Source organism: Maniola jurtina, chromosome 7, assembly GCF_905333055.1.
Source record: "Maniola jurtina chromosome 7, ilManJurt1.1, whole genome shotgun sequence".
NCBI classification, from domain to species: domain Eukaryota; kingdom Metazoa; phylum Arthropoda; class Insecta; order Lepidoptera; family Nymphalidae; genus Maniola; species Maniola jurtina.
Genome location: NC_060035.1, coordinates 8,151,000 through 8,170,050, shown reverse-complemented (window position 1 = coordinate 8,170,050; position 19,051 = coordinate 8,151,000). Strand labels below are relative to the sequence as shown.

The window sequence follows — 19,051 nt, the reverse complement described above, 5'->3', positions numbered from 1 at the left end:
TGAACCGACCTGTGCATTGCATATTAATATACTTTAAATGTCATAATTAACTACTGCAAACATCCAAATTCTACCGTGTATGCATCTTTCCTTCCCAACCTAGTGTATCATGTTGATATTTAACAGTTTTGCAATAAATAATAATTAATAATAATTAGTACATACTAACTAGTCAGCCATAGTCGAAATAATGTATGATGATAGCTGAGACGGCTAGGGACAGATAAGGACAGATAGCATATGCCGAAACGAAACGGCCAGTAATCACAAGGCGTCGTCTATGCAGGGTGTGCTCACGAGATGTACAGTTCGTATGATGAAATGTTTCTACCTACAGTAATTTTTTTAATCCCCGAGACCAAAATGACAACTACAAAGTGTCAAACTTAAAAGTTGAAAACTAAAACCCGACTGCGATCGTCTTAATAAACGCTGAAATATTATAATAAAATTGTTTTTCTGTCTCTAAGTATATTTTAATGTTGTAGTACATTTATATTTATCAACTCGGAATTTTCTCCTCTTTCATTTGACACCCCACTCGATACAATAGCAAAAAAAAATTTTGGAAACCCCCGCTTTCATGTAACATCCGTCACCTGGACTTTTACGACCAATCGATTGACACCTCATTCATCAAAATCGGCACAGTAGCTTAGGCGATACGGTGGAACACACAGAATCTGGATACAAACATACACACATACATACATCCATAGACTGCTAAAATCATAACCTTTCCTTTTGGCTTTGCCGCAGTCGGGTAAAAAATGATACCAGCTTAACAAAAATAGTGGTATCCTCATGGTTCAGATAAAAATCGTTAATAAAATAATATTTTGTGCATAGTGAGTAAAATAAACTTACGAAATGTGTAATTACGAGATAAAAAAAGTAGCATAAATCACATATTATTTGAAAGACTTAAAGAATAAAGTAAGTAACAAAAAATAATTCATCTAAAGAATTTTTCAATAGTATGTAAAACTTATAAATTGAGAATCATACCTATTTCATCATACTTATTCATTTGAATCGGAATTATTTTCAACACAGCTATTTTTTACTAAAAAAACATATTTTGTTGTCTCATTCATATACATGATATCAGTATCGGTAAATATTTATCAGTACCTAAATATCGATTGCATCACATCACTATGAAAGAGCCTTAAAAACCAGACTACACACGAAACGTCATTTTGGTCTCCAGAATTAATTTCTGGGTATCAATATACACGCGGTTCTCCGCGTCGAATCGAAAATTTAAGTGACTAATTTAATATAATCTACACTTAAACTTTAAAATTTCCAACAACTCACTGAGTACTTACATGTTTGAAAAATAAATTAAATACTGATTCGGGATACACAAGCCTACAAAATTATCTCTGTTACAGCCATTATCTAATATTATTTCAACTATAGTAACATCAAATTATAAAGAAAGTATTTCTTCATACTAAGACACATCATACTTTTAACTAGGATAAGTACAAATAAACCATTTATATCCAAAATGGTTCAATCATGCCTGTGTTAAAATATGAGAAATAAAAGCCATACTTATCATACATTTTCGAAATGTATTTAACAGATATGTAACACTTACTCTATGCACAACATCCAGTAATTTATTTACATATGGAATTTCAAAATGCTTAAAATCTCTTGAAATGATAAGATCTCACATCTATTGTCACTTGTGCAGTTATTTATTAGTAGTCGCTACCAAAATAATATAAGGAATATTTTGCTTTTCCGCCCATTACATAGCATAGCCGACATTTGCACGGAAGAGAAAAATCGCTGCGTATTTAATTCGCCAAACGTATAGCAAATGGCCTCCTACGTGATAAAGCAATTCAATATTACTTATAATGCGTGCTAAGTAACAAAAGGGTAAAAATTCCACAATTTTGGGACATTTTAGCTAAAAATATAATATTTCGTTCTACAAAACCTGCTACTTACATTTTATTATATCGTTAAACCACGATATAAGCTTGAAATCACTGGGCAGGTCATTCCTGACAAAAAACAATTGTAGGTTGCAACTCATTTTTGCACTTCTAATAGAAGTTAGGTTAATGCGTTTTTAGAAATTAAATATCATTTGCTTTAACGGTGACGCGAGGAAACCTGCATACCTGAGAGTTTTCCATTATGATCTCAAAAGTGTGTGGAGTCTAGCAATCTGCAATAATTGGCCAGCATGGTACTCATTTTAGGAGACCTGTGTTCAGTAGTGAGCCGGCGATGAAGCGAAATAAATTTTGAAGTTTTATGATGTGCAAACAACATTCAATTTAAGGGTATTAAAGCAATTTTATGGTCGATATTAGAATCACCACTCAAATAGTCGTTTATTAAACAGCTTGTAGTGGGTGGAAAATTGAAAAATTCTTAATAATACTACTTACTCACTCACTTATACACTGTCATTTATCACTCACACGATTTTTCACACATCAAGTCCAATTTGGCACATTTTTTTATCTTAAATAATATTATTCTCTAAAGCATCTAATCAATGGATCAGGTTCAAATTTTTTGCCGAATCCTTTCATGGTAAAAGGATGCAAGTTGGAACCAGTCTGTCCTTACCTCGGAAAAAAATCTTGCTAATTATGTATTACTACATACAAGTACATAAATGTGTCAAAAGGGACTAGTAATGTGAAAACGCCATAGTCACTACCGAACCAATACAAACACTATGTAAGGTGCGTATGTTAAGCGTGTGCTCCGTCAGCATATATGCGAGGGCGAGCGTGGCGGCCACAGCGGGCAAGCGGCCTCGCCCGCGGCTTCTTCTTTGTCAGAGCAGCGCCGCTTTAACAGCTGGAACAGGGATGTGAAGCGATCTTGGTCTGACAGAGTTGCCTGTAACAAAACAAAAAGTTTTTTTTAATTCAAATAATAATCCATGCTAATATTATAAATGCGAAAATGTGTCTGTCTGTCCGTCTGTCTGCTAGCTTTTTATGGCCCATCTGTTTAAGGTCCATTAAACGGGTCTAACCGCGAAATTCAAATTTAACTTGGTTTTTCGCAATTTGTAAACTAATACGATAAAGTAGGTTTATGGCATTCTAGTAGCGGTAGTATCATGGCAGTATCATCTCCACAAGTTAATATGAAAATTTCAGGTTCAAAGGGTTCAGTTTTTTTGTTTTTTATAAAGAATATTAGCCATGCTAATCATGACTAATACTCCCCTTTCCCCTCCAATTAAGCGTAAAGCTTGTGCTAGGAGTGGGTACGACAATAGTGCAACGGGTGGGGCTTGAACCGCCGACCTTTCGGAATTCAGTCCGCTCCTCAACCGTTGAGCTATCGAGGCTCGACGTGAGTTACTTACAAATTAGTCGATACTCTCGATACTCGATTTTTTTTTGTGATATAACCACAAATTGACGATTTTCAGATTTCTTCCTATACTTATGCTATAAGACCTACTACCTGCCAAATTTAATGATTCTAGGTCAACGGGAAGTACCCTATAAGTTTTCTTGACAGACATGTCAGACGGACAGACAGACAAAGTGCTCCTATAAGAGTTCCATTTTTCCTTTTTAGGCACGAAACCCAAAAATATGCATGTACCTCAATCGCAATAGCCAGAATGAGGTGCAAGACGGGGATGAGCAGCAAGTAGACCCTGAACATGGTCTGGTCTGAGTCGGTCAGCTTCATGACCTCGATCTCCATCAGGTCAGCCAGCCACTGCCACGGGCTCAGCAGCAGCACCGTCACGAGCACCGACTGCGTCACCAGCGCTATCACCATGCAGTCTGTAACCACAGCGTAAACACATACAGTAAGACCACACTAAGATTGAGATAATATACAGTGCGCACTTTGACTTTGCTTAGACTTAAGACACTGTTAAAACGAGACAGCGCTATACTGCTGACATAGTGCCGTCTCGTTATAACTGAAACTTAAATCTGAGCAAAGTCAAAGTTCACTCTATAGATTTCAACATAAGACTGGAATAGACACCAGGAGGTCCCAAACAACCCATCCTGATATAGTTGTCACATAACATAAATTTTGTATACAGGGTGTGGGACGCCCTTACGAAAACTGGAACCAGACATTCAGTCAGAAAGGGTGGAATTTTAAATTGATCTTTTCATGATTATGTCCATATTTTTTTGGTACTTTACTACTAATTACAATATGGAAACACATCTAAATTTTAAGCAAAACAACAACAATTGACCATATCTAACACAAAACCGCAATGTACCTTCAAGTCTACAAACGCACAGGGTCAGGTGTTAGTTCATGGCTGGTCATCGCAGCCAGTATTCGGCGTACATTGTTCGCGGAGTTTTGGTCATTACAATTACATTGGTAACCCACCAATTCCGAGACAAGTGGCATACTTTCTAATTTCTTTATGGGCATTGATGCATTTTATTAGTTATAAACCTTAACTAATTAATCTCTTCACCAAGTTTTCGTTTGGACTTCCCATACCACTCTGTATCAATACAGCAATAGACTTGGGCGCGTTTGGAACCTTAGTTAGTAGCTATAGTTTTAAGTTTGCGTAATTAATTATCACCACTATATCATCTTTCAAATCTAACAAATCGGACAAACAAAAGGTACCTATTTTTAATATATGATTTAGATTTGAATACTTTGCAACTCTATTAATTAAGTTATACTTACAATTGGCACAAAATGGTTGCCGGAAGGGCCAGCCCTTGGCGTAGACGCAAGCCATTATTAAGTACTGGAATGCTGAGACAATAAATACGACTGTGTTTTCCCAACACACCACCGTCTCCGCTTCTGCACTGCCCTCTGTATGTTCAAACCTTTAACAAAAATGGTATTGTCATATTAATAACTTATTTTTATTTCAAGTAGGCCTACATTCAGGTACTTAAGAAACATCAAGTTGGTCTGCTCGTACTCTGTAGTGACTTTACCAGTAATGAAAGCAGATTCTACTGAAAAGAAGCCAGCAACAGGCTCAAGCAGTATTTTATCAGGTATCACGAGTGGGCTTTGGTTTGTCGGAACAGGTCCACCCGGACTATGGACAAAAGACTTGAAAAGAGCAACCGCCGAGTTTCTTGCTGGTTCTTCTCGGTAAGAACTTCATTCCGAACCAGTGTTGGATTATTTTGAAGATTCAAAAGCACTTGTAAAAGTTTAGTTGAATAAAAAATATATTCTATTCTATTCTATGGGTATGAATGACTCACCATGGCTGAGACTGCAGGAGGTAGATGGAAGCCACCTGCATGGTCAGCACGAGCGCGACCTGCATGACGAGCGGCAGGATGCTGGACGCGGCGACTAGCGACACGGGCGGGCTTTGCTTTGTCAGCACCGGCCCGGGCGACGCGCGGCCCAGCGACAGCGCCAGGATCGTGGTCAGCACCAAGTCGATGTATAGGAACTGATTGTTGCCGAGGATAGAGTAGAACTGCAAAACACATGAACCAATGTAAGATATAATACTTGCCATGTTCGAGTCGAACTGGCACACCAAGGGTTCCGCAACTTGGAAAGATACGGCATAATCGGAGTAAAACCGCTAAAAATATGACAAATGTAAATGTAAGTATTTAATTTTTTTTATGTCTAATAACTACAAATTAAGGATTATCGAATTTTTCCCTCTACTTGTGCTGCAAGATCTTGCTTCTTGCCTTTCATGATTGTAGGTTAACGGGAAGTATCCTAGAGGTTTTGATTTATTTGCGAGTGTCAAAATATGCGGCACAAACACATATTTTTTTATTTGAATGATACCTCTAAGCATTTCTGAGAAAAAGGATCTTGACTTGACTTATATTTTGTTAATCCCTGCATTTACTTAAAACTTATTTATGTTACATTGTAGAAAATTTTCTGTTTTATTAAATTGGAAGACAATATTTTGCAATTTATTGATAGTACCTTAATCCTTAATTAGTAGTTTAATCCTCTTAAACATTGAAAAATAAATTCAAAACTCACATTATAAAGGATGAGAATGGAGAAAAACTGTATCAGCGAATAGAGAGCCATGTACTTGAAGATCGCGAAAGAAGTGCTGAGCGCGCATCGCCCTTCCAGCGCCAGCAGCTTCACGCACCGGATGTTCTGCTCTTGAGACGTGAACGGCGCGGCAACTGATAAAAATAAAGTCTGGTCAAGTTTTTTTTTAATTTACAGACTAGCGCTTCACTGCAATCAGACCTGCTAGTAAGTGATGATGCTGCCTAAGATGGAGTGTGCTTGCCTAGAAGTTGCCTATTCACTTTTGACTTGAAGGTACCCATATTAAAAGTGGAAGAGAAAAAAGTGCGTGCGCGAACATGCATAAGTGCGTGTCCTGAGTGACAGTGCACCGTTCATGGCGGATTGCGGAAAGGACTTACACGTCGTACTTGTCCTTAGTGCACTCCGGGCAAGTTCAAACGTGTCGAACATTTGTTTAATGGGCTGCTCGTTAACTATCCGTCTAAGGTATATTCCATAGTCAAACTAGCTGCTAAAAACTGACGGTCATTATTACTTGAACAGCAGTTTTTATCCAACAATTTCTATGAAATCAACGTATCCCACGAGAAGATTAATCAACTTAAAAGATTAATTAATCAACACTGCATAACAGACAGTCTCCAAGCCGTAAGAGGTATGGCTGGAAGTTCTTGCGCCAACTGACTTCTACTTTTTTCAACAGTCTATGGGATTAAATTGGCAACATTGGCGAATTGAGCGAGGTTTAGGGCAGATTGAGCAAGATATAGAGCAGGATGAACTATAATATAGTGAGTTTACCAGAAGCGTTTAAACTATGGTCAGTGATATTCATTATCAATATATGTATATGTTAATCTGCGACAAAGACCAGCAGGAACCGTCGGGAAATGATTTGGAGCCATCTGCCCACCAACCTCATCAGCGCAACCTGTCATGCGAACAGGCCCATGAGTAAGGTCCCCGAAAGGATTTTAACTAGTTGGCCATAGTCTGTCATAAAACTTGGGTTTTAGCTGTCATTCTATTCTAATTGTTTACCAGAAGCATCCGCCTCGGATAGGGAGATGCCCACGTGCGCGGCCTTCAATGCTCCACAGTCGTTGGCGCCGTCGCCGCACATGCCTACTATCAGTCCTTCGCCTTGCAGTGCGGTCACCAACTGCGTCTTTTGGTCCGGCCCGAATCGCCCGAAGATCATACCTGCACAAATATATGACTTTCTAATGATTCGATCTATTGATTGATTTATTTACTACTAAAAGATGCCCGCGACTTCATCCACGTGGATTAATGAATCCTGTGGGAACTTTGTTGTTAACCGGGATAAAAAGTAGCCTATGTCACTTTTCAGGTATTTGACTACACCCTTGCAAAAAATCACGTCAATCCGTTGCGATGTGATTGAAGAACAAACCAATAAACCAGCAATGGGCTAACCAGTGATGGGCCGATTTTTCAAATGCCAAATCTTTCTGCTACTTTTCACAGTTCATCCCTTAAACCATTTTTAACGAAAGGTACAGAGATAACTGGAATCTCGGGGGCGGGATATTTCGGCCTCTTTCTCTGTCCAAGAAAAACCTAAATCCACGTGGACAAAGTCGCGGGCATCATATGTTTGGTACAGGATAGCTTGCATCACAGACTCAGATATAGCCTACTTTTTCATTCCCTAAAATCGAAGATTTCCCACAGGATTTTTGAAAAAGCTCAATCCATGAGGACGAATTTGCAGGTATCATTTAGCTACTCATATTATCAATGATAGACGGCGATATCATCATGACGATGAATGAGATTAAACTTCGAAACTCACTCAAACCACGAGTTTTCAAGATGTGAATATCAGTGATAAATAAATGCGAAATCACAAGCCTAACAAAACCACTCGCATAACTTATACGCAACGATAGTGAGTAGACATGCTTCAATGTTTGTGTAGTGCAATTTAAATTAAATCTTATTTCGTAAAAAATACGGATGGTTTTAACTCTGACCTTTGGTAACAATAGTGGACACCAGTTCTGGATAGTGCGTGCGAACCACGGCCCACGTCTTGCCTTCCATGGCCAGTACGTACGCGTCTATCGCTAACTTGGGCGGCCCACCTTCACCAACTACCTACAAAAATAAATTTTATGTTGATAAGCAGTTTATAGAATCCCACAGCTTGACCACCAACAAATATTTTACGAAACAGGGGATAAAATAATTCAAGTATCTTCATCGCCAAGAGTCAATCAGTCTTTTTATACCCTTATATAATTATGTCAGTTGTTTTTTTATAACAGAGATGTGCTTAGTATGAGATTTAATTAAATGTTTAATTTCTCACCTCCATACATAACGCTGGGCGTTGATCGGGCGTTTGCTGCTGGCCGACGGTAATGAGCACCAGTCTCTGATGAGGCTGAACCATGCAGCAACCGCGCGCGACCGACATCGCGGTCATTATATTGTCCCCTATACAAATCAAAGATAATATTGTTGTAACCTCCTTAAAAACGGTGATAACCTAGTAGTTACGACGTAGACTTTTTTTCCCCGACGGTCGGGGGTTCGATCCCGGGCACGCACCTGTAACTTTTCGGAGTTTTAAACAAATTAAATACCACTTGTTTAGCGGTGAAGGAAAATATCGTGAGAAAACCTGCATGCCTAAGCGTTCTTCATAACATTCTCAAAAACGTGTGAAGTTTGCCAATCCGCACTGTGCCAGTGTGGCAGACTATGGCCCTTCTCATTTTTGGAGGAGACTGATCAGTAGTGGGCCAGCGATGGGTTGATCGTTATGATGATGGTGAACCTTCTTGAAGGATTTGTATCATAGCGTAGTCATTGCTAAGATATAAAAAAGAATTGGCACTCAGTGGGGACTACCAACAGAAGTGAAAACTTAAACTATGAAATTATAGTAAATTTTCGATTTTAACGAGTTTTCTTTATAGTATAACACCAGAAATGAAAAAACGCGATTTTGTTTGTAAAATCCATTTTTTAAACCAAAATAATTGTTAAGAGGCTTTTATAGGGATCAGCCCCATCATTACACACTAAATTAACATCAAACTATGACTAAATCTAAATCTATAACAATTGAGAGAATCACTAACTTTATACACTTTCATTACCGAAATGCTTATTACAAGTTTGCTAAAGATAGTAAAATCCATTTCAAGGAAACTAAGTATTCTTTACAAACAAGTTTAATAAGTTCAAACTCACCAGTGACCATAATCTGTCTCATATTCGCGTCGTGTAGCTCCTTTATAACTTGCGTGGTTTCCGGTTTCAGGCTATTTTGCATGACTAGAAAGCCCAAAAACGTCATATCGCACTCTATAGACTCCCTCTTGAGCCGCTGTGCGTCCACCCACTTCATTTTGCGGTCCAGCTTCTTGTACGCAAGGCCGATGACTCTGAATCCGTTCGATGTATATTCATTGAGTATCGTACTGAAGTTGTCTGGTAATGAGACTGGATCGCACATACCTGCAACCTTTGATAGATTTAAAGCTTATTTTTATTTATTTTTTATTTAAACAGCTTTGTCTATAGACATAAACTAGCGTTTGCCCGCGACTTCGTCCGCGTGGAATTAGTTTCTTAAAAATCTTGTTTATGTTACTTCTTGTATCCCTTCTACTTGCATATAAAAATCTCTTTTTGCCCTTACAATCCGAAAATTCTGAAATAGCAAGATTTTTAGTTTTAATCGAAACTCCAAATACCAATTTTCATACTTAGCTTGAGATATGCTGGGTTGGAATTTCCGAAAATCATGGAACCGATAGTATTCTTTCATTTCAACCGAAAGCCTTAATACAAATTTTGGATGAAACTATATCCACAGTTATAACTTTAAAACTGGCATACTTTCATACAAATTTTACCTCTAATACCTTTAATATTTAAGGGTAGAATTTTCAAAAACCCTTAGCGGATGCCTACGTAATAATATAAGGATAACAGCTACCTATATCAGTTCGATCCATCCAGTGGTTTGAGCTGTGCGTTGATAGATTAGTCAGTCACTTTTTTTATAACATCTTTAGAAGAAAAAATTGACTATATCAACATACATATACATCTGGGTAGCACAGGGTCTAGAAACTTGAGATTTTGCATGCACTGCCTTTGTTCTTGGCTTAACACCGAATTAAGTTGATTAACATTCGTACCTTTTCAGGCGCTCCTTTCACAAAGTATACCATTTGTGGCTGCCCGAGGACCCTGGCGATAACGCCCATAGATTGTTGGGATGACGAGAAATGAAATCTACGCAGCAAACCAACCTATAACAAAACGAAGGCGAAACTAATTTATTCAGTCTGAACAGTTTCATCGATATCTTCACTATTTTTCCTTTACTTTAATTTATTTGATCCAAAAATTTGTAACAGTAAAAAGAAAAGACAAAAAGTGGACATCAGGGAAACATTTATTTCTATAAGAGTGACCATCTCTACCAGTGACCCTAGGCACTGGATGAGGTTGTAAAGGAAGAAGAATAGGTACAACAATATATAGAAAAAACAAACAAAATATATGTAGGTACCTGGTACATAATGAACTTATGTACATAAATATATTATAATAAAATAATAATTTGCCGAAAATCGTGGCAATTTTTCTCGCAGTAGTCATACTGGCGTAAAAATCTTCAATAGATAGTCTGAATGAGCATTGTTGAGAATTTAAACAAATTATTTACTTAAGTAAGTAGATTCATAAATCTAACCTCATAAGGCATTTCCATGGTGAAAGGGTCATAATTGTCTAAATTTTGCAGGTCTCCATTTGCAGTGGCTGGCTTAACAATAGCTGGGGTCAGGTTATCATATCTCGTATTTTCAGGGCCTGGTTCCTCAAGGACCTACAAATATAATAAGCTTTTGAAATATTAAAGCAGTTCGAAATGTCTGTGACAGTTAAGTGGTTCATACATTTTTTGTATACACAGTACACATCAAATGTACAGCATGCATCTATTTTTACGACTTTATTAGGTGTTATCGTAACTTCGTACACATACTTGGTTTTAGGGGTTTTTAAATATCCCATTGGAATTTCTCAAAATCCCTTTTTCGCGTACTCAAGGAATATTTCCTCCTAATTACAAATATTGAGGGCCACTAGTTGAGTAACAGAGATGACGCTCTACCAAACCAAAGCTGTCAACTGTCCCTTTGTAATCTTTCTTGCCGGGTACTGTACATACAAACGCATCTAAAGTGAAGACTTGAAACTACCACATTTCGGTCACACTTGTAGAGCGCTCGCTATCTCTTCTACACTCGTGCGTTTTGTATCTTTTGTTTAACTTGCCAGCGAGCTCGCATTTAATACGCTATATAAAATGAACGTAAAATATCTATGGCATAATAACACTGTAATTAACTTACCCACTGAGTAAACTCAAACATCTTTAAATCGAGAGGATCTCCTTTTAGTTGTCCTTGTATGCTGGTGAGTGAATGGCAAGAAGCTAAGGCTTGGACTAGGGGACTCTTGGCGGGAAGAGCAGCGATGTCATCGACGCAGCGCCCAAACTTCTCGTCTAGGTTGCAAGGAATAACTGCGTACAGGTCTAACCCGTCCTCAGTTAAAGTTCCAGTCTGTATAAAAATGGAGAAACATGTTTTTTTCAGAGCAACTAAGGTTTGGTAATTCCTAAAGGCCCCAAGCCAAGAAGGAAGTCCTGGACCTCTACAACGAATCAATTGACACCTCATTCATCAAAATCGGCCCAGTAGTTTAGGCGCTACGGTGAAACACACAAAATCTCGATACAAACATACATACATATACATACATACATACAAACATAATATGTTTATTAAATAGACTGCTAAAATCTTAACCCTTCTTTTTGGCTTTGCCGTAGTTGTGTAAAAACTAACCTTATCAAAGCACATGACTTGCAACTTCCCACAGATGATGATGCGCGGCGGCGACACGCAGAAGATCTTGTTGCGCTTGAGCCGCTGCTGGCTGTACACGATGCCGGCCGTCATGGCGGCGGGCAGCGCCGGCGGCACCACGATCGTGATTATATCCAGCGTGCGCAGTACTATTAGGCCTACCTGACTCTGAAAAATTCCATTTACTTTATGCCTGTCTGCAATACTTCTACACTGTGAGGTGAAAAGAACGGTTTGTCTATTCTAGCCTCCTGTGCTACTATGCGCTTCTGGTACTTTTTTTCATGTACACTACAGTCGGTGGCATGTTAAAAGGTCTCCAACTCTGAACTTGCACAGTGGGTGAGTTATCGATTTACATTTCGGTGTCTCGTTAAAATGCCTGCGACCTTATTATACCTGCGCAGTAAGTAATTTAATTTATATGCAATAACCAACTGAGAGGATAGTAAGTAGCGACGATGACAGTGACAGTAACGATATTTTTTTTTTCATTTTATTCCCCGGATGCGCATGACGCATGACGTCCGAGATTTACCGTTTATATACGTCAGATAGCTTGCATTCCGGAGGCAGACATACTTTTCACCCCAGAATATCAAAGAAACCCAGCAGGATTTTTTATAAACCTAAATCACCGTGAACGAAGTCGCAGACCTCATCCAATTGTTACAGGGATAGCTTGCATTCTGGAGGCGAACATTAGTTACTTTTTAGTTCTTACGATATTTTTGTTTATTTTGAGTAAGTACTTACACCTCTAACTACGTAAAGCCATATTGAATATCCCATTCCGATAGCGGCGATGCAGAACATGAATATGACAAACTTGACGGCATCCTTATAGAATTGGAAATCAAACTTTTTCGGGAACAAAATGCTTTTGATCAATTCTCCTTTGGCAGTATAAAAACCAGTGCGCACTACTTTCGCCAACACCTGAAAATAAAGTCACTTTTAAAGATCTTTATAAACTAACAAGCTCCTTAGAATACTATGATACACTTTGTTTGAAAAATACCTGGTTGTTTCCGTAGAATCGCGTTTGAATTACGTGAGTGCCAGCGAAAAGTGTATGCCTTTTGTGAGTCTCAGTTGAATAGACTTCTGGCGAAGAGCACGGAGGCCCTTTCATGACGGGCACACTTTCACCTAAAAATATACACTTTAGTTTATAATATGCAAATAAAAGTCTATGCAGACAATACAGTACGGTAGAATACTAAGATCCCGTTCACACAGCATTAACGCCCCACGCTGTTTTAATAAAAATTTTATGAATACATAATGGCGCATACATTAAGTATAAAACCGTTTACACGTTGTTTTGTACGGCAACAAAACGTAACAGTTTTAACGGATTTAGGTTTTCAAATATCTTGTAGAAACTCGATTTTTCAAGATAAAAAGTAGCCTATGTCACTCTCCAGGTCTTGAACTATAATCATGTGAAAAATCATATCGATCCTTTGCTCCGTTGCGGCATGCTTAAAGGATAAACCAACAAACATACTTTCGCATTTATAATACGAATAGTGATTCCGATTTACATTTTTGCTGCTGATGCGGAAAAAGGACGCGGGTATTGCCCGGCGATCCCTAATTTTATATTCTGATCTCGTGCCATATCGCGCTTGGGTCTTTCGATGAAATGACTATAACGAAAGCCTAGATATACTTAATACAGTAATGGTCCAAGTTATATTGTAACCATTCCCTTACGCTTACAGCACACCCCTAGATCAAAACTGTTTCAACTCAAAAAGCTTGTCTAATGATATAGCCTCAGTTTCTTATCCCTGACTCTGATCTGTGCTTTATTTTTACCTGAAAACTGTAGTTACTATGCTTTTTTAATAATTTTAATATATTCTGTAGATTATTTTAAAAAAACTTTTTTTGTGTATAAAAAAAGTGTTTTTTTCAGTTGAAACAGTTTAACTCATTTCTCTGGCCCCGCTTTGTATTTTACGATTGCACAACATAAAGTTTATGTCGATTGGCTCCACCGACAATGTTATTGATTTTAAGTCCCTTGCGCTGTGGAAGTACATAACAATAAATTGGGTCTAAAATGTATGACACAGTTCACAACCAGTTGATACGAGTTAAATAAATTACTCTAGCTAACGATCAGCAATATCGTTTATTGAATTGTATCTACATACATCGATTTCTTCGGAATACACAATGCGTTTGCGCACTTTTAAAGTGGAAGCGTAAAATGTTTCGTTTTATTTCCCTTTAAATATACAGAATGTTTTTAAGCCAAAGATACAATATCCGATAAATAATAATTATTATACATTGTCATTTCCCTTTGAATTATATTCATTAAAAAACCGGCCTCCTCAGCACAGTGGTGAGCGATTCGGTTTTATAAGCGAGAGCCCCTGAGTTTGATTCCCCGCCGTAGTAGTTTAGAAACCTCTACATCAGCTTTGCTCTGACCTGGTGGGAGGTTAGTTAACAACCTTTCGGGCAAAGACATGCCGCCTAGCGACTTAGCGTTGCGAGACGATTGATGTCTGCACTCTTAGATTTCAAAGTGGAATCATTTTCATACCTCTATCCCAAAAACACTCGCAGTTTCTCAAAAAAAAAACTGACGGCCCTTTTGGATTTCAAAATTAAAATATTAAAGACATTGCATCGGCTCACTGTATATCTTTATACTGTGGTATAGGTACTTCACTCCATATTGACGAATTTCAATTCATTGTCATTCTATTGTAGAGCTCACAATAGATCAACAACGGCCGATGTTATACATGGTCTGCAAGAATTTTGCACAGCCGCCAATCCCGAGGAAGCAGAAGAACTAGTTAGCAGTAGTAACACTGTTTTGATTGTCATAATTAACATTAATTGGGATAAATAATTAATTACGTAAATTTGAAACTAAGGCTAACGAGGGTTTCAAACGCGACCTGGTCTAATAAGAAGCCCACAACACACCCAGCCAGATTTAATATCAACTCACCAGTGAGCATAGATTCGTTGACGATGCAAGTACCAGTTAGCAGCATAGCATCGCACGGCATCACGCAGCCGTCGGGCGGCAGCACCATCACGTCGCCCGGCACCAGCCTGCTGGCGTTCACCACGTACTCCTCGCGCCCAGTCCGCGTGGGGCGCAGCACCGTTACCGTGAATACACTAGTCGAGCCCGCCATTTTGTGAATATTTATGCTCATCTGTGAAGAATAGTCATAATGTTTTAGATATCTAATGTCACAATAGCTATCTGGCATGCCAAATTTCAGCCCAATCCGTCCATTAGTTTGAGCTGTGTATTGATTGATTAGATTAGTTAGTTAGACAACTTTTCCTTTTATATATGCACAAGATTGCCTCAAGACATTGTAAAAGTAGCTGGAAGAGATTGGATACTACCTAAAATAGGAAAAAGGAAAAAGTGGAAAGACATGGAGGAGACTCTCAACCAGACTTTGGGATCCATCAAAGACTAACACACTAATTATAATCTAACACTAACTTATAAATTATAATCTACTTTCTAAAGCGGCTAACGAAAAACTGACCACATGAAGTTTGTAAATATATATTTACTATCAAGGAAATGTAAGGATGGAAATAAAAAGCTTAATTATTACATGCAAGATTTATCAAGATACTTAACAAGAAACTATGTAATCAAGTTTTCCTCAATAGGTGGTAAGCCCATATTCCATATCGTAAGAGATGTATTTACCTGTTTGGTTTGGTACAGTGCCATCATACAAGACCCGGTTGAAAGGAGGAAAACACATGATGCATACTGATAATATTCATCTATTGACCAAAGAATGATAGAGAATACTTGAAAAAGATAAAACGGATTGAACACTTCATTTACAAAAAGTGTCCAGTAACTTTTTACTTCAACTTCCACTGAATTTTTTCCATACAATTTTATTCTGAAACATTAAAGCAAGTTAAATACGACATTCACTAATAATTAAATTAAAACAGTTAAAATCTAAAAAAAATATTGAGATGATCGTAGACAGTTGCACATTAGATTTTAATGCAAAAAGATTAAAGAGGTGCTTCTTGCAACATTCCTTATACTTAATATAATAAATGTGAAAGTGTGTATATCTGTCTCCTAGCTTTTCATGGCCCTCCGTTTATCCGTTTTTGACAAAATTTGGTACAGAGATATCTCTCATCCCGGAGACAGACAGATTTTTAAAAATGAATCCATCACAAATAACACCCAGTAACATATAAATCCAAAAACAACCAACATACAACAAACAATTTATTCCACATTGTGTCTAGTATTTGACAACCTCCCTGATTCAGTGGGTGAGGTTTCTATTCTACCAGCAAAACTAAGCTATTAACTAAGCAATTCTGGTACAATTATAGAAACCAATAAGGGATAGGGGTTTAGAAAAACTACTATGCCCCTTCCAAGTTAGCTAGCTCAGAAGTTGGTTAAATACCTGCAACAAATTGTTGTTTTTTGAAGTTAACTGCTTTTTAAATATAGGACAGCAAAATTATTTTCCTTGCAATATAGATGCCTATACTCACAGTTCATTTTGTTGCCTTTTATTTATGCCAGCCATATTTTCCATCAACAAACTAATGGTTACTTTTTCATTCAGCGCCAGTACGTTAATGAAGGCTCCTTGGTCATTCAGCCAGATGTAGCGGCTGTGTTGGTAAATGAAGTAGCGTAGTCTATTATCCCTATGACTGGAGATGCTAAGATCAATTTCTTGGACACTCTCGATGTTAAAGGAGCCCTCCCCATCAGTCACTAAAAAGAATTTTCTTTTATAATTAACAATATTATGTATATATATTTTTTATCATGCGAGTTAATGGTAGCAGTTGCAGCCTAAAGCACCTAAAGGGGTATGGGTTTAATAAAAAATGCCATACTCCTTCGAGGTTAGCTCGCTTCCAACTTAGACTGCATCATCACTATTCACGACCAGGTGAGATTGCAGCTGTTAAGGGCTAACTCTGAATTTCAAAAAAAGCAAGGGTGAAAGTATGATATTGATTACAAATCTAGACTCTATATATAAATTCAATCTAAACACAAAAAAATTAAGGTCTTTGATTCACATAAATTTTTAGTATGTGAGGGTCATCTTTCTTAGTTGCAACTGCATTAAGGAATGTTGATCTAGGTCCATAACTATTAAAGTGATTGACTTTGAAGGTCTGAATTAAGATGTTTTATTCCCTTTGGGCCTTGGAGAGACATTATCACTAGCCTGTAATTATCCAAATTGAAATATAAAATCATATTTCCTCACCACACACTTCTTCAGCCATTTTCAAGCTGCATTTTAAATACTTGAATCGATTCAATGTAGGATAGTAAGCCAAAGCAAAATATGGTAGTCCACATAGTAGTGCACAAATTGAATGAAAAACTATTGCACGGATTTTTGAATACTTGTAGCCATATATTTTAATAACATGATCTTCGGAAATATTCTCCAGTATTTGCCACTGGGTTTCCCCAATGACTTCATAGTCATCTGAAAATTTTAAGAAAAGGTACACACACAAGAAAAATTAATAAAAAGACTATAATACGTCTATTTATTCATTTCATTACATGTACAAAGATATTTTAAATAAATAATACCAAGTTAATGTACATATAACTTATTTGTTTAAGAATATTTTTATACTTCATTCTATTCAAACAGTAGTAGGGTATTTATTTGAATTTTAGAATTGCTTAAATTGCCACAAGAAAAAAATTAACTAAACAAACTTATTGAGTAAAAATTATTGCACAACTGTGCAATAACCATGTGACATTATTACTATAAGTACAGTACCTGGCAGAAAATATTGCACATCGAACTTCAGGAAGAGATAATGGCTTCATAGAGCACTGTCTCTGTCATTGAGACTGACCAAAAGTCACTACAAAGCAGAAATCTCTTTCTAAAGTTTGATGTGCAATATTTACTGCCGGCACCTGTACCTACCTAGACTGAATACAGTTGTTGAATTTAATAAATACATTACATAAATGCGTAAGCACTGTGACAAAGTCAATGAATACTTATTCTTTTAAAAAATCCATTGATCTTAGAAATATAAAAAAAGTTAACCACACAACACAGTGAAGACCAGATAAGACCAGTGATAGAGTGGGTAATGTTAAATTGATTAATGTAGAATAAGTATATTATAGCAAAAAATAACATTTAGTAACCTTTACAGAAATTATTATGGCTTTCTTTTACAAATAAAAACCTTCTGAATTGAACATACCATTAACATAATTATATTCCAACAAAACTATACCTATCCTTCGTATAGATTTTAAGTAAATAGAAAGTAAAAAATTAAAAGCATGTCTTGATATAAAATGATTCACTAGTTAAATTGCTGATACTTTCGAAGAAATTCTACAAATCTACACTTACCACTGGCGACTGAGGCATTATTCATGTTCAACATCCCCGTAAAACTATTTTCAGCAAAAAGAACTTAGGGCATAATAATTATAATGTGACAAATTATTTCACTATTGCCCTCTGCTACCGCATATTAGCAAAATGTTTAAGCGATCCCAACAAATTAATAAGATCGCGCTTGCACATCACACCTTTTTGTAAATGAATGAAGCCGTAGACACTCGACATTAATTTTAAATGTCAAAATTTTGTAATGTTGGTAGTACTTTCCATTTCTTTCTTTTTTTTCTCTCTCGTCTGGCTTTACAAAGATCAGCCAATGTCAAGTTTGTAGTTATTTGTAACAAGTTAGTTAAACTATACAAGTATGGACCCCGTCTGTGCCAGCGCTCGCCGACATACGCACGGCACCTCTTTAGAGCGTTGTCCAGTCAGTTTTAACAACAAAAAAACACTCCTAAAAGGCACAACACGCCCGCCAGCTAACACCAACACAGACGAAGTCCACTTTCCATTTCATGGTCTACTGACTACTCCGTCTACTCTGTATTTATGGTGCCGCCAGATGCTTGTGACAAACTTACAAATACCATCGGCAAACACCACAGAGTACTTCTATATATACCACAGTTTGGCAAATCGTTTGGCCACAGGTTTGGCTATGGTTTGGCTTGCAGCCAATCTGATCGAACGACAAACTATCCCAAGCGCCTCACACGC

General features: G+C 37.4%; 1 protein-coding gene across 1 annotated transcript; it reads right to left on the bottom strand.

Moving 5' to 3' along the window:
• Nucleotides 1-1,465: 1,465 nt before the first annotated feature.
• Nucleotides 1,466-18,575, bottom strand: LOC123867136 (polyamine-transporting ATPase 13A3-like). Its single transcript, XM_045909014.1, has 20 exons — nucleotides 18,341-18,575; nucleotides 17,207-17,434; nucleotides 16,470-16,698; nucleotides 15,640-15,844; nucleotides 14,908-15,121; nucleotides 12,946-13,076; nucleotides 12,681-12,863; nucleotides 11,904-12,092; nucleotides 11,406-11,618; nucleotides 10,742-10,876; nucleotides 10,182-10,295; nucleotides 9,226-9,499; nucleotides 8,336-8,463; nucleotides 7,998-8,121; nucleotides 7,039-7,200; nucleotides 5,992-6,146; nucleotides 5,232-5,455; nucleotides 4,690-4,838; nucleotides 3,610-3,797; nucleotides 1,466-2,886 (listed from the first exon to the last, which is right to left on the bottom strand). The coding sequence occupies exons 1-20, from the start codon at nucleotides 18,372-18,374 to the stop codon at nucleotides 2,752-2,754; spliced, it is 3,414 nt and encodes a 1,137-aa protein (XP_045764970.1). The 5' UTR covers nucleotides 18,375-18,575; the 3' UTR covers nucleotides 1,466-2,751.
• Nucleotides 18,576-19,051: the final 476 nt, after the last annotated feature.

Coding starts and splice junctions, on each gene's coding strand:
- LOC123867136 (XM_045909014.1), bottom strand. CDS start 18,374: ATGTTGAACATGAATAATGCCTCAGTCGCCAGTG. Junction 12,864..12,945: donor GATTCTACGGAAACAACCAG/GTATTTTTCAAA, acceptor CTTTATTTTCAG/GTGTTGGCGAAAGTAGTGCG. Junction 8,464..9,225: donor GAGACAGATTATGGTCACTG/GTGAGTTTGAAC, acceptor TGATTTGTATAG/GGGACAATATAATGACCGCG.